The sequence below is a fragment of the Elephas maximus genome, chromosome 4 (assembly GCF_024166365.1).
Source record: "Elephas maximus indicus isolate mEleMax1 chromosome 4, mEleMax1 primary haplotype, whole genome shotgun sequence".
In the NCBI taxonomy this organism is placed as follows: Eukaryota; Metazoa; Chordata; class Mammalia; order Proboscidea; family Elephantidae; genus Elephas; species Elephas maximus.
This window is the reverse complement of record NC_064822.1, coordinates 71,647,576-71,663,334: the sequence shown is the minus strand read 5'-3', so window position 1 is coordinate 71,663,334 and position 15,759 is coordinate 71,647,576. Positions and strand designations below refer to the sequence as shown.

The following is a 15,759-nucleotide window of genomic DNA, read 5'->3' as shown; positions in this document are numbered from 1 at the left end:
GGGCCAGATGCAGGATCCAGAGTTGGAACATCCATTTACACTGGAGGCAGGCCACACTCCCAAGGAAATTCCGTTTCAACTGACTGGCTGCTTATAGCAAATCTCATCCTGGAGTTGATTACATTATTTCATAACTGCCAAACCACTGAGAATCATGGCCCACCCAAGTTGACACACAACCTTAACCATTACAGTCCATCCCTTGTCTATTTGGCACCTGTACATATCTCCTTAAATTACACATAATCTCTAAATAAAGACAATCATAAACTCATACTTGTGTGTAACATGATACAGCTAACACCTATACAACCGAAAACTCCCTAGCTCAGTTTACATCTTACATTTTATAAGAAACCAAAATGTTTGATATACACATGGAAGGAAGAAATACTCATAACAATTACAGTCCTCATTTCTGCAACTGTTCACGTGGTAATAGCTAGTATTTAGAACTACCTTCTTCCACCACCCATTTCATATTCCCGTTACCCTCAGCAAGCACCTCAGAGGTTGTAGATCTTTGCCTGGTGGGGTGACCCAAACCTCTATTCCTGAAAGGTCTGGGGCATTAGTAGTTATGTCAGAGTTGGGCTGCTATAGATTTCTGTTGACTTTAATCACAGGGCATGGTAGTACTAAGAGACCCCCTAAGGGATCTCCTGTATTTCAGACATACTCTTCTTTACCTCCATTGTGTAATATCAATCCACTTTCCTCTTGGTAATCAGGATCGATATTAGCCATCATGGTATCTCCCCCTTCTTTGCCCATTGATCGGAGGCACGAGGAGCCCAATGTGGTAGAGTGACATTCTTAACTTTCCGTTCACTGGAATCACTGATGTGTCTCTAGGTGGGAGCATTCCTCCTTTTAGGAACTAAGACCTCTAGACTTGCACAGCATAGGGTGGCGGAACGGGAAGCAAAAATTTTACGAGTGGGTCACTAAGGGTAATGTTGAGTGGTGCCACTCCCATTTTCCACCCTTTGATTCCTGGACTCATGAATCCTGGCTATAGCAGAAACAGTACCATATACTGGATGCTGGTTTAGAGCATATACAGCCACCTGGAGAACACTGCTCCAACCCTGCGAGGTACTGCCACCTAGCTGGCACCACAATTGTGTCTTTAGAAGGTCATTCCATTGTTCTATCAAGCCAGCTCCTTCAGGATGATGTAAAACATGGTAAGACCAGTGAATTCCATGAGCATGGGCCCACAGTGGCACTTCGTTTGCTGTGAAGTGAATCCCTTGATCTGAGGTGATGCTATGTGGAATACCATGACAATGGATAAGGAATTCTTTAAGTCCACGGACGGTAGTTTTGACAGAAGTATTGCATGCAGGAAAGGCAAATCTGTATCCAGAGTGTCTACTTCAGTAAGAACAAAACACTGCCCTTTCCATGATGGAAGCAGTCCAATGTAATCAACCTGCCACCAGGTTGCTGGCTGATGACCTTGAGGAATGGTGCTATTTTGGCACCTGGGTGGTCTCTGCTGCTGGCAGACTGGGCACTCAGCAGTAGCTGTAGACAAGTCAGCCGTGGTAAGTGGAAGTCCATGTTGCTGAATACATGTAAAACCACCATCACTGCCACCATAGCCACTTCGTTCATGAGCCCACTGGGCAATGACAAGAGTGGCTGGGGAAAGAGGATGACTGGTTTCCACAGAACAAACGCGTCATCCCACCCACTTGATTGTTCAAATCCCCCTCTGCTGAGGTCACCCTGCAGTGAGCATTCACATGAGACACAAATATCTTCATTTCTTTGGCCCATTCGGGGAGGTCTATCCACATACCTCTTCCTTATACTTCTGTGTCACCAATTTTCCAATCACATTCCTTCCAAGTCCCAGACCATCTAGCCAAACCACTGGCCACAGCCCATGAATCAGTATACAATTGTACATCTGGCTATTTCTCCTTCCAAGCAAAGTAAACAACTAGGTACATTGCTCAAAGTTCTGCCCATTGGGAGAACTTCCCTTTACCACTGTCCTTCAGGGAGGTCCTAGAAAGGGGCTATAGTGCTGCCTCTGCCCACATATCACAAAGACCCATCTGTAAACCAGGCACAAATTTTCTCTTCCTCAGTCAACTGATCATAATGAACTCCCCATGCAGCCATAGGTACAGACTGAGAAATGGAAGGTAATGTGTCCGAAGTGGAGACCATGGGCATTTGGGCCACTTTCTCACACAACTTACTTGTGCCTTCAAGTCCTGCTTAGGCCCAATCTCGTATATACCATTTCCATTTAATGATGCAGTGCTGTTGTGCATGTCCAACTTTATATCTCTGTGGGTCAGGAAATACCCAGTTCATAACGGGCAGCTCAGGCCGTATGATGACTTGGTGGCCTGTATTTAAGCATTCAGTCTCTACTAAGGCTCAGTAACAAGCCAAAAGCTTTTTCTCTAAAGGAGAGTAGCTATCTGCAGGTGATGGCAGGGCTTTGCTCCAAAATCCTAAAGGTCTGCTCTGTGATTCACCAATAAGGGCTGCCAGAGACTTCAAATAGCATCTCTATCTGCCACTGGCACTTCGAGCACCACTGGATCAGCTGAATCATATGGTCCAAGTGTCAGAGCGGCCTGCATGGCAGCCTGAACCTGTGCAGAGCTTTCTCTTGTTCTGGGCCCCACTCAAAACTAGTAGCTTTTTGAGTCACTTGATAAATAGGCCAGAGTAGCACACCCAAATAAGGGATGTTGCTGTCTTCAAAATCCAAAGAGGCCCACCAGGCATTGTGCCTTCTTTTTAGTTGTATAAGGAGCCAAATGAAGGCCAGATCCTTCACTTCAGAAGGCATATCTCAATGATATGCCCCACACCACTGGACCCCTAGAAATTTTATTGAGGTGGAAGGCACCTAAATTTTTGTCAGGTTAATTTCTCATGCTCTAGCAAAAAACGTCTTACCAGTAACTCCAGAGTCACTGGTACTTCTTCCTTACTACCTCCAATCAGCATAATGTCATCAATGTAATGGACGAGAGTGACATCTTGCAGAAGGGAAAGCCAACTGAGGTCCCTGCAGGCTAAATTATGACATAGGGCTAGAGAGTTGATGTATCCCTGAGGTAGGACACTACTAGCCTTGCCAGCTGAAGGCAAACTGCTTCTGGTATTCCTCCGAAACCGTAATTGAGAAAAAAGCACTGGCCAGATCAATTGGTGCACACCAGGTCCCAGGAGATGTATTAATTTGCTCAAGTGCAATGAAACCACATCTGGAACAGCACTGCAATTGAAGTCACCGCCTGGCTAAGTTTTCAGTAATCCACTGTCATTCTCCAAGATCCATCTGTTTTTTGCACAGGCCAAACAGGTAAGATGAATGAAAGGGGATGTCATAGGAATCACCACCACTGTATCCTTCAGTTCCTTGATGAAGGCAGTAATCTCTGCAATCCCTCCAGGAATGTAGTATTGCTTTTGGTTTACTATTTTCCTAGGTAGAGGTAGTTCTGATGGCTTCCACTTAGCCTTTCCTACCATGATAACCCTTACTCCACATGTCAGGGGATGCAGTGTGGGGGTTCTGCCAGTTGCTGAGTATGGAGAAATCACTACAGGATGGGTTTAGGGACCCACTGTGAGGCAGACATGAGCTAAGATTCCATTAATAACCTGACTTCCATATGCCCCCACTCTGACTAGTGGGCCACAGCGACGTTTTCGGTCTCTTGGAATTAATGTCAGTTAAGAGCCCACCAAAACCCTTGCCATTGACTCAATTCCGACTCATGGTGATCCTATAGGACAGAGTAGAACTGCCCTATAGGGTTTCCAAGGAGCAGCTGGTAGATTCAAATGGCCGGACTTTTAGTTAGCAGCCAAGCTCTTAACCACTGTGCCACCAGGGTTCCAGTTCAGTGCCAGTGTCCAGTAATCCCTGAAAAGTCTGATTATCTGCTTTTCCCCAGTGAACAGTCACTCTTATAAAAGGCTGGGAGAAAGATTAACAGTATTCATTTTTGCAAGTGCAGTGGGGTCCTTCCTCACAGGGACTTGGCCTCCCCTTCATTCAATGGATTGTGGCTCAAGTCAAGCCGTGACTCTCTATTCTGGCAATTCCAGACTAGCAGGTAGCGATGGCAAGAGTTCCCAGGGCTTTGGTTTCCTGAAGTAAGGGTCCCCAATAAAAAAAAAAAAAAAACCCACTGCCATTGAGTCAATTCCAACTCATGGCAACTCTACAGGACAAAGCAGAACTGTCCCATAGGATTTCCAAGGAGCCACTGGTGGATTCGAACAGCCAGCCTTTTTGGTTAGCTGCCAAGCTCTTAAGCAATGTGCCACCAGGGATCCAGTATATGATCCCAATTTTGCATGACAATATTATTTAGATAGGTGTATAAACTAGAAGAGCATTTCCTTAACAGTGGTTATGAGTGGCCAGATTACAGGTGATACTTCTTTTTTCCTTTGATTTTTCTGCTAGCTCCAATTTCTATGGAGTAGACAGGATTACTTTTACTATTCAAGTCTCCAATGATCCTAAATCAATGCCCTGACAAAATATACTCTATCTCCTTCACCATATTCCTCAGCATCAATTCCAAATTCTAAAGTTCCTAGAGAGCCAAGAAACTAGTCTTATTGGATTCCCACCACCTGGTGCAGTGCCTGGCATGTAGTTGGTGCTCAATAAATGTCTGCTGCATGAATTCTCATTATCGCCTTAGAACCATCTGGGGATGGGAATGGCTTTCATCTCAGAAGATATGTAAGCTTGTGCTCCTACCCAGAGACAGCACTCTTGTAATGCCCTAGCCACAAGGGGCACCAGGGAAGACAGTTCAGCACAAACCCCCTGCTGCTGTTTGAAAAGAGCACATCCTTCCCTGGAGGGACTATGGTACTTCACACACAGCTAGCACATACGCTTTCCATGTCTCTGTGTACAGACTCCCTGTCACTGGGACTTACCCTCTGAAGCCGTCACTGTGTCTGTGGCATTAGCTAGATCGAGAAGAATCGAGGGGAACGCTGGATGCAGGAGGTAAAGGTGATGAAGGCTGGGTGGCTCAGCTCCTAGGATCCTGTCCTGTGATGAGCAAAAAGGAAGAGCAAATGTAACTCTACATTCCCAAAACCTGATGCTTTTCAGATAAAAAAAGGCAGAAAAGAAAGTGCTAAAACCTGATTCCTACTTCAAAGATTTGTTTGAGAGAAACTCCCATATACAAGAGACACATTGCAAAGAGCTCAAAACACAGACAGATCACTATTTCAAACCACTGTCTAAGCTAAAAAATATTTTCTCTCATGAAAAAAAAGGAAATGTGAGTGCCCCAAAAGAGAAATTTGATATGGAGACCCCCTCCACCACCGTCAGTCTTCTGCCTAAGGGAATACTTGAAAAGCGGTTCATCTCTTGAGCGGCAGAAGGCTGGGGAACTTGTAGAGACAAAAATCCATTTTTTAAAGCACAGTGAGCCACAGAGACTTCCTTTCATTGGGCCACAGAGCCAACTGCAGGAATCAAGCTGAAAATTAATCTTCTCAGTTCCTGAAATATACAGAACTCTGACCAAGCAGAAGCAAATCATCGATTATAAAGCAAAAACTCCAAGGCCTAAGTATTCTTCTCCAAACTCCCTGCAGCAAAAGAAATGCACATGGGGACAACCTTTATCAATAGGACTTCCATGCAGGGAGGCTATCTGGAAGGTGCACACGTGTATAGCCACATGGTTGTTGAAGCTCTAAAATACTCCCATACTGCAGCCAACATGGTGCCACAGACAGAAGTACCACGCCGTCCCTCCACAGCAAAGACCTGAAAAACTAACGTCCTTCCTGGAACCCAAAGTGTCAAATGAAGAGATAAAGAACTCAGCCAAACACACTGAATGGAATAAACTGACAGAGGGCAGACAGCGAGGAATGATACATGCAGAGGTTCCTTATCAGCTAACACAGCACGGACTCCCCATCTTGGACTCCTGTCAGAGATCAGCTGACAGGGAGCATAGGAAAGCAGCTTCACGGAGCTTCCAGCAGGAGACAGAGCTCCCGGTAACCAGTAGTTACATGCTTTCCCACTCCCCATCCTCTCCCTGCTGCTCTACCTCCAGGCTTCCTGACTGATTGCAGTGGCCTGGCCAGCCAGGAAGTGCAGCTTCCATGCTGCTTGGGTTCGCCCCACCCACATCACAGATTGGCAGACAGGGAGTACTAAAAAGCAGCTTCACAAAGTTCCCACCAGGAGACAGAGCACCCGGAAACAAGCGATATACGCTTTCCTAACCCCCACCCTCCTTCCCCTCCCCCTTGGGCCTCCTCTGCTTCCCACCAGCCATGGTGTCTTGGCCAGGAGGCAATTGTTTCTGCCCCGAGCTGCTTGGATTCGCCCCATCGGCCGGGTCCCTGAGCTGGTGTTGCTTCTTTCCATCTCTTCTGGTTTCTTCCATGCCTCCCACCACCTCCCCCTCCTTTCTCTCGAACACCTGGCTCTGTGTGCCATCACTGCTTCTTCTAGAAAGGCTGTGAAGCCCCACTCGACTGGGGAACCACTCTCCCGGCCCATGGCACCACACCGGTGGGATCCCTGGGGCTTTTTTTTTTTGCTTGTTTTGTTTTCCTTTGTTCTGTTTCTCTGTTTTTTCTTTATGCACTTGGGAGCCCCTTTTAGCCAAGCGGCAATGCACAGCTCAGGAGACACTCCCTCAATCTGCGCAGCTGCGTAGGCGGGACCCCGGGGGCATTTTTTTTTCTTTCTTCTCTCTTTTTCCCTTTCTTCATTTCTCAGTTCTCCTCTGTCTATACGTATCTTCTTTTCCTGTCTCCTGAATACCTAGTGCTGTGTGGCCCCCCCTACCCAGGCTATACTGCACAGCCTGGGAGACTTCCCCAGTCTTCGTGGCTGCACTGGTGGGACCGCTGGAGCTTTTCTTTTCCAAATTTTTATCTAGTTATTTTTTTCATTTTCCCTTTTTCTTACTTTTTGCTTTTCTCATTGATCAGTTTCTTATCTCTCCACTCCAACGGCAAGCTCCCATTGCACTCCTTTTTTTTTTTTCCTTTGTTTTTGGCTCCTGATTCTCTCTTCTCTTTCCCATACCCATACTAGCTCCACACATCACAACCTACCCCCTTTCCTGCCTACCTACGCTATGCAGTGAACATCACACCTCTGAGTGCCACAGGCCCGGCCTACGGGAACCTGCCCGGCACTGATTCCTGGCCCGCCCTGTAGGCCCTAGCACATGCCACAAACCACCAATCCTAGCCCCTCCCCTTCAGCTGGACCTGCCCTGCTGCACATAGCTGAGTGACCAGCCTTGCCCATTATACAAAGAGGGGAAAAGTATCCGACTACAGACAAGCAAAAACAAGGAATGCATAGCCCACCTACTCAGACATAATCAGATAAAGCAAAAAAAAAAAAAACAGGATGAAACAAATACACAATCAAGAAACAAAGAAAATAACTACTGAATGTCCCGAAGAAAGCAGACAATATCAAAATATATTTAAAAAACAGAACAGGATGGTTCCAGTAGGCGTCCAAAATAAAACACCAACTGACTTTCCAGTAGAAGAAAAGGCACTAGAACTACCTGACAGGGAATTCAAATCTACAATATTCAGAGCTATCCAAGAGTTGAAGCAAAAAGCAGACAAAAATGAAGAAAAAATAGGCAAATGTATGGAAAAAGCAGAAAATTCATGGAAAATACAGACCAAAAAATGGAAGAATTCAGGAAAATAATACAGGAACAAAATCCTAAAATAAAGTAACAACTAGAAATCATACAAAAACAATTAGAAATCCAAAAGATAATCAACAATATTTCAGAAATGGACAGTGTCACAGAAGAGCTGAGCAGCAGGTTTCAAATGATGGAAGAAAGGATCAGTGAAACTGAAGACAAACACTAGGCTACAATTCTGTTTGAGAAAAAATCAGAAAACAGAACGAAGAAAAATAAGGAAACCCTGAAAATTATGTGGGATATAATCAAAAGCAAAAATTTATGAGTGATCGGAGTTCCAGAACAGGGAGAGACAACAGAAAACACAGAGAGGATCACTGAAGAACTGCTGACAGAAAACTTCCTTAATATCATGAATGATGAAAAGCTGACCATCCAAGAAGCTCAACGAACCCCATACAACATAGACCCCGAAAAGAAAACACCAAGGTATATCATAATCACACTCACTAAAACCAAAGATAAAGAAAAACTCCTGACAGCAACTCGAGAAAAACAAAAAGTCACAAACAGAGGAGAAACAACAAGACTAGACTCTGATTATTCAGCAGAAACCATGGAGGTGATAAGGCAATGGGATGACATATATAAAACCTTGAAAGAAAAAACTGCCAAACATGAATAGTATATATCCTACAAAACTTTCGTTCAAATATGATGGTGAAATTAGGGCATTTCCAGATAAACAGAAATTAAGGGAATATGTAAAAACCAAACTTACAAGAATTATTAAAGGGAGTCCTTCGGTTTAAGAACAAACAACATCAGACCACAGCCTGAACCTAGGACATGAGATTGTACCAGCTAGATACCAACACAGGAAATGAACTCTCAAGGACTATCGAAAATCAAAAAAGTTGCAACAGGGAACCAGAGAGGTTAATCTGTAAAAGACAACAACATCAGAACTATAAAAAAAAGAACTATAAAGGGGGGAATAAATGATATAGGTATAGAACTCTTTAATGGTGAGGAATGCAAGGCGATTCCAAGTAACAATAGACTGGTTCAAACCTAGGAAGCTAAGCGTAAATTTCACGGTAACCACGAAGAAATTTAACAAACCTACCCATCAAAATAAAGGAGAAAGACATAAAGTCTCAAAAAAAACAAAATCTACAAAAACAAAATAAATTAAAGAGAAACCCGCAAACAAAAGGACCTCAGCACAGGAGAGTAAGAGGAACAAAGAAAATGTTAGCACCACAAAAAAAGCACTACAAAATGACAGCAATAAATACATGCCCATCAATAATAACACTGACTGTAAATGGCCTAAATGCACCCATAAAGAGAAACAGAGTGACAGAATGGATCAAAAAACAGGATCCATCAATATGCTGTCTACAAGAGACACACCTTGGAAACAAAGACATAAATTTATTAAAAATCAAAGGATGGAAAAAAGTGTATCAAGCAAATAATTACTAAAAAAGAGCAGGAGTGGAAATGCTCACAATCATTGGCCATTAGAGAAATGCAAATCAAAACTACAATGAGATTCCATCTCACTCCAACAAGGCTGGCATTAATAAAAAAAAAACACCAAATAATAAACATTGGAGAGGTTGTGGTGAGACTGGAATACTTCTACACTGCTGGTGGGAATATAAAATGGTACAACCACTTTGGAAATCGATTTGGCTCTTCCTTAAAAACCTAGAAATAGAACTACCATATGATCCACAATCCCACTCCTTGGAATATATCCTGGAGAAATAAGAGCCTTTATACAAACAGACATATGCACACCCAAGTTTACTGCAGCACTGTTTACAATAGCAAAAAGATGGAAGTAACCAAGGTGCCCATCAATGGCTGAATGGATAAATAAATTGTGGTATATTCACACAATGGAATACTAATGCATCGATAAAGAATAGTAATGAATCTGTGAAACATGTCATAACATGGAGGAATCTGGAAGGCATTAACACCGAGTGAAATTAGTCAGTAGCAAAAGGACAAACATTGTTTAAGACCACTATAATAGGAACTCAAGAAATAGTTTAAACAGAGAAAAAAATATTCTTTGATGGTTACGAGATGGGGGAGGGAGGGAGGGAGGAAGGGAGAGAAGAAATTCACTAATTAGATAGTAGATAAGAACTACTTTAGGTGAAGGGAAAGACAACACACAATACAGGCAAGGTCAGCACAACTGGACTAAACCAAAAGCAAAGCAGTTTCCTGCATAAACTGAATGCTTCTAAGGCCAGTGCAGCAGGGGTGGGGGATTGGGGACCATGGTTTCAGGGGACATCTAAGTCAATTGGCATAACAAAATCTATTAAGAAAACATTCTCCATCCCACTTTGGAGAGTGGTGTCTGCGGTCTTAAACGCGAGTAAGCGGCCATCTAAGATGCATCAATTGGTCTCAACCCACCTGGAGTAAAGGAAAATGAAGAACACCAAAGGCACAAGGTAATTATGAGCCCAAGAGACAGAAAGAGCTACATAAATCAGAGACTACATCATCCTGAGACCAGAAGAACTAGATGGTGCCCAGCTATGACCGATGACTGCCCTGACAGGGAACACAACAGAGAATCCTTGAAGGAGCAGGAGAGCAGTGAGATGCAGACCTCAAATTCTCATAAAAAGACCAGACTTAATGGTCTGACTGAGACTAGAAGGACCCCGGAGGTCATGGTCCCTAGACCTTCTGTTACCCAAGACTGGAACCATTCCCAAAGCCAACTCTTCAGACATGGATTGGACTGGACTGACTAAAAGATAGAAAATGATACTGGTGAGGAGTGAGCTTCTTGGATCAAGTAGACACATGAGACTATGTGGGCAGCTCCTGTCTTGAGGGGAGACAAGAAGGCAGAGGAGGACAGAAGCTGGCTGAATGGACACGGGAATACAAGGTGGAGAGAAGGAGTATGCTGTCTAATTAGGGGGAGAGCAACTAGGAGTATATAGCAAGGTGTATATAAACTTTGGTATGAGAGACTGACTTGATTGGTAAATTTTCACTTAAAGCACAATAAAAATTTTTTAAAAAAAAGAGCAGGAGTGGCAATACTAATCTCAGATAAAATAGACTTTAAAACAAAATCCACCATAAAAGACAAAGAAGGGTACTATATCATGATTAAAGGAACGATCCATCATGAAGACTTACCATAATAAAGATCTACTCACCCAATGACCGGGCTCCGAAATACATAAAACAAACTCTGACAGCACTGAAAAGAGAAACTGACAGTTCCACAATAATAGTAGGAGACTTCAACACACCACTCTCAGTAAAGGTCAGAACATCTAGAAAGAAACTCAGCACAGATACAGAAGACCTAAGGAGCACAATCAGCCTACTTGACCTCACAGACATATATAGAACACTCCACCCAACAGCTGCAAATTACACATTCTTTTCCAACGCACATGGAACGTTCTCCAGAACAGACTACATCTTAGGCCACAGAGAAACCCTCAACAAAATCCAAAACACTGAGATAAGACAAAGTATCTTCTCGGACCACAATGCCGTCAAAGTAGAAATTTACAACAGGGAGAGTAAGGAAAAAAAAATCAACTACATGGAAACTGAATAACACCTTGCTTAAAAACCACTGGGTAACAGAACTAATCAGAGATGGAATCAAAAAATTCCAAGACTCAAATGAGAATGAAAACACATCATACCAAAACCTTTGGGACACAGCAAAGGCAGTCCTCAGAGGTCAATTTATAGCAATAGATGCACACATCAAAAAGGAAGGGACAAAATCTAAACATTAACTATACAACTTGAACAAATAGAGAAGAGCAAAAGAAGCCCACAGCCACCAGAAGAAAGGAAATAATAGAGATCAGCGCAGAAATAAATGAAATAGAGAATAGAAAAAATAAAAAGAATCAACAAAACCAAAGTTGGTTCTTCGAAAGGATCAAGAAAATTGACAAACGACTGGCCAAACTGACAAAAGAAAAACAGGAGAGGACACAAATAACCCAAATAAGAAATGAAATGGGGGGCGTTACAACAGACCCAGCTCAAATAAAAAGGATCATAACAGAGTATTATGAAAAACTATACTCCAACAAATTTGAAAACCAAGAGGAAATAAACAAATTTCTAGAAACACACTACCTACCCCAACTAACACAAAATGATGTTGAAAATCTGAACAGACCCATAACCAGAGAAGAGATTAAGAAGGTAATAACAAAAATTCCCAACAAAAAAAAAAGCCATGGCCCAGATGGCTTTACTGGAGAATTCTACCAAACATTCAGAGAAGAGCTTACACCAGTACTACTCAAACTATTTCAGAACATAGAAAAGGAAGTGGTACTTCCGAATTCATTCTATGAAGCCAGCATAACCCTGATACCAAAACTAGGCAAAGATACCACGAAAAAGAAAATTATAGGCCAACATCCGTCATGAATATAGACGCAAAAATTCTCAGCAAAATTCTAGCCAATAGAATTAAGCATCATATTAAAAAATAATACACCACAACCAAGTAGGATTCATACCAGATATGTAGGGATGGTTCAAAATGAGGAAATCGATCAATGTAATCCACCACATAAATGAAAAGAAAGAATCACATGATCATCTCCATCGATGCAGAAAGGCATTTGACAAAGTCCAACACCCATTCCTGATAAAAACTCTCAATAAAGTAAGTATAGAAGGAAAATTTCTCAACATAATAAAGGGATTATATCCAAAACCAACAGCCAACATCATTCTTAATGGAAAGAGGCTGAAAACATTCCTCTTGAGAACAGGAACAAGACAAGGATGCCCTTTATCACCACTCCTATTTAACATTGTGTTGAAAGTCCTAGCTAGGACAATAAGGCAAGAAACAGAAATAAAGGGCATCCAAATTGGTAATGAAGAAGTTAAACTGTCCCTATTTGTGGATGATGTGATAGTATACAAAAGACTCCACGAGAAAACTACTAGAACTAATAGAAAGCTTCAGCAGATAGCATTATATGAGATAAACATACAAAAATCAGTTGGATTCCTACACACCAATAAAGAGAACAATGAAAAGGAAATCAGGAAAACAATACCATTTTTAATAGCCCCTAAAAAAGATAAAATATTTGGGAATAAATCTAACTAGGGATGTAAAAGACCTATACAAAGAAAACTACAAAACACTACTGCAAGAAACCAGAGATCTACGTAAATGGAAAAACATACCACGCTCATGGATAAGTGGACTCAGCATTGTCAAAATGACAATTCTACCCAAAGCAATTTACAAATATAATCCAATACTAATCCAAATACCAACATTTTTTTAATAATTTTTATTGAGCTTTAAGTGAACGTTTACAAATCAAGTCAGTCTGTCACATATAAGCTTATATACACCTTACTCCATACTCCCACTTACTCTCCCCCTAATGAGTCAGCCCTTCCAGTCTCTCCTTTACTGACAATTTTGCCAGCCTCTAACCCTCTCTACCCTCCTATCTCCCCTCCAGACAGGAGGTGCCAACACAGTCTCAAGTGTCCACATGATACAAGTAGCTCACTCTTCATCAGCATCTCTCTCCAACCCATTGTCCAGTCCCTTCCATGTCTGATGAGTTGTCTTCGGGAGTGGTTCCTGTCCTGGGCCAACAGAAGGTTTGGGGACCATGACCGCCGGGATTCCCCTAGTCTCAGACAGACCATTAAGTCTGGTCTTTTTATGAGAATCTGGGGTCTGCATCCCATTGATCTCCTGCTCCCCCAGGGGTTCTCTGTTGCGCTCCCTGTCAGGGCAGTCATCGGTTGTGGCCGGGCACCATTTAGTTCTTCTGGTCTCAGGATGATGTAAGTCTCTGGTTCATGGGGCCCTTTCTATCTCTTGGGCTCATAATTGTCTTGTGACCTTGGTGTTCTTCATTCTTCTTTGATCCAGGTGGGTTGAGACCAATTGATGCACCTTAGATGGCCGCTTGTTAGCATTTAAGACCCCAGACGCCACTTTTCAAAGTGGGATGCAGAATGTTTTCATAATAGTATTATTTTGCCAATTGACTTAGAAGTCCTCTTAAGCCATAGTCCCCAAACCCCCGCCCTTGCTCTGCTGACCTTTGAAGCATTGAGTTTATCCCGGAAACTTCTTTGCTTTTGGTCCAGTCCAGTTGAGCTGACCTTCCGTGTACTGAGTACTGTCCTTTCCTTCACCTAAAGTAGTTCTTATCTACTAACTAATCAGTAAATAACCCTCTCCCACCCTCCCTCCCTCCCGCCTCGTAACCACAAAAGTATGTGTTCTTCTCAGTTTACACTATTTCTCAAGATCTTATAATAGTGGTCTTATACAATATTTGTCCTTTTGCCTCTGACTAATTTCACTCAGCATAATGCCTTCCAGGTTCCTCCATGTTATGAAATGTTTCACAGATTCGTCACTGTTCTTTATCGATGTGTAGTATTCCATTGTGTGAACATACCACAATTTATTTAACCATTCATCTGTTGATGGACACCTTGGTTGCTTCCAGCTTTTTGCTATTGTAAACAGAGCTGCAATAAACATGGGTGTGCATATATCTGTTCCTGTGAAGGCTCTTATTTCTCTAGGGTATATTCCTAGGAGTGGGATTTCTGGGTTGTATGGTAGTTCTATTTCTAACTTTTTAAGAAAACGCCAGATAGATTTCCAAAGTGGTTGTACCATTTGACATTCCCACCAGCAGTGTGTAAGAGTTCCAATCTCTCCATAGCCTCTCCAACATTTATTATTTTGTGTTTTTTGGATTAATGCCAGCCTTGTTGGAGTGTGATGGAATCTCATCATAGTTTTAATTTGCGTTTCTCTAATGGCTAATGATCGAGAGCATTTTCTCATATATCTGTTAGCTGCCTGAATATCTTCTTTAGTGAAGTGCATGTTCATATCCTTTGCCCACTTCTTGATTGGGTTGTTTGTCTTTTTGTGGTTGAGTTTCAACAGAATCATATAGATTTTAGAGATCAGGCGCTGGTCGGAGATGTCATAACTGAAAATTCTTTCCCAATCTGTCTTTTTACTCTTTTGGTGAAGTCTTTAGATGAGCATAGGTGTTTGATTTTTAGGAGCTCCCAGTTATCTGGTTTCTCTTCGTCATTTTTGGTAATATTTTGTATTCTGTTTATGCCTTGCATTAGGGCTCCTAACATTGTCCCTATTTTTTCTTCCATGATCTTTATCGTTTTAGTCTTTATATTTAGGTCTTTGATCCACTTGGAGTTAGTTTTTGTGCATGGTGTGAGGTATGGGTCCTCTTTCATTTTTTTGCAAATGGATATCCAGTTATGCCAGCACCATTTGTTAAAAAGACTATCTTTTTCCCAGTTAACTGACACTGGGCCTTTGTCAAATATCAGCTGCTCATATGTGGATGGATTTATATCTGGGTTCTCAATTCTGTTCCATTGGTCTATGTGCCTGTTGTTGTACTAGTAGCAGGCTGTTTTGACTGCTGTGGCTGCATAATAGGTTCTAAAATCAGGTAGAGTGAGGCCTCCCACTTTCTTCTTCTTTTTCAGTAATGCTTTACTTATCCAAGGCTTCTTTCCCTTCCATATGAAGTTGGTGATTTGTTTCTCCTTCACATTGAAAAATGTCATTGGAATTTGGATCAGAAGTGCATTGCGTGTATAGATGGCTTTTGGTAGAATAGACATTTTTACTATGTTAAGTCTTCCTATCCATAAGCAAGGTATGTTTTTCTGCTTAAGTAGGTCCTTTTTAGTTTCTTGCAGTAGTACTTTGTAGTTTTCTTTGTATAGGTCTTTTACATCTTTGGTAAGATTTATTCCTAAGTATTTTATCTTCTTGGGGGCTACTGTGAATGGTATTGATTTGGTGATTTCCTCTTCGATGTTCTTTTTGTTGATGTAGAGGAATCCAAGTGATTTTTGTATGTTTATCTTATAACCTGAGACTCTGCCAAACTCTTCTATTAGTTTCAGTAGTTTTCTGGAGGATTCCTTAGGGTTTTCTGTGTATAAGATCATGTCATCTGCAAATAGAGATAATTTTACTACCTCCTTGCTAATC

The 15,759-nt window shown here is 42.1% G+C and overlaps 1 protein-coding gene across 1 annotated transcript in view; it reads right to left on the bottom strand.

Annotated features, from left to right (window-relative positions):
* FAM234B (family with sequence similarity 234 member B) overlaps positions 1-15,759 on the bottom strand; it is a 61,640-nt gene that overhangs the window by 5,214 nt on the left and 40,667 nt on the right. The window contains exon 11 of the mRNA XM_049882516.1: positions 4,948-5,065. Within this exon, the coding sequence (XP_049738473.1) occupies positions 4,948-5,065 (118 nt within the window). The remainder of the gene's footprint in view (positions 1-4,947; positions 5,066-15,759) is intronic.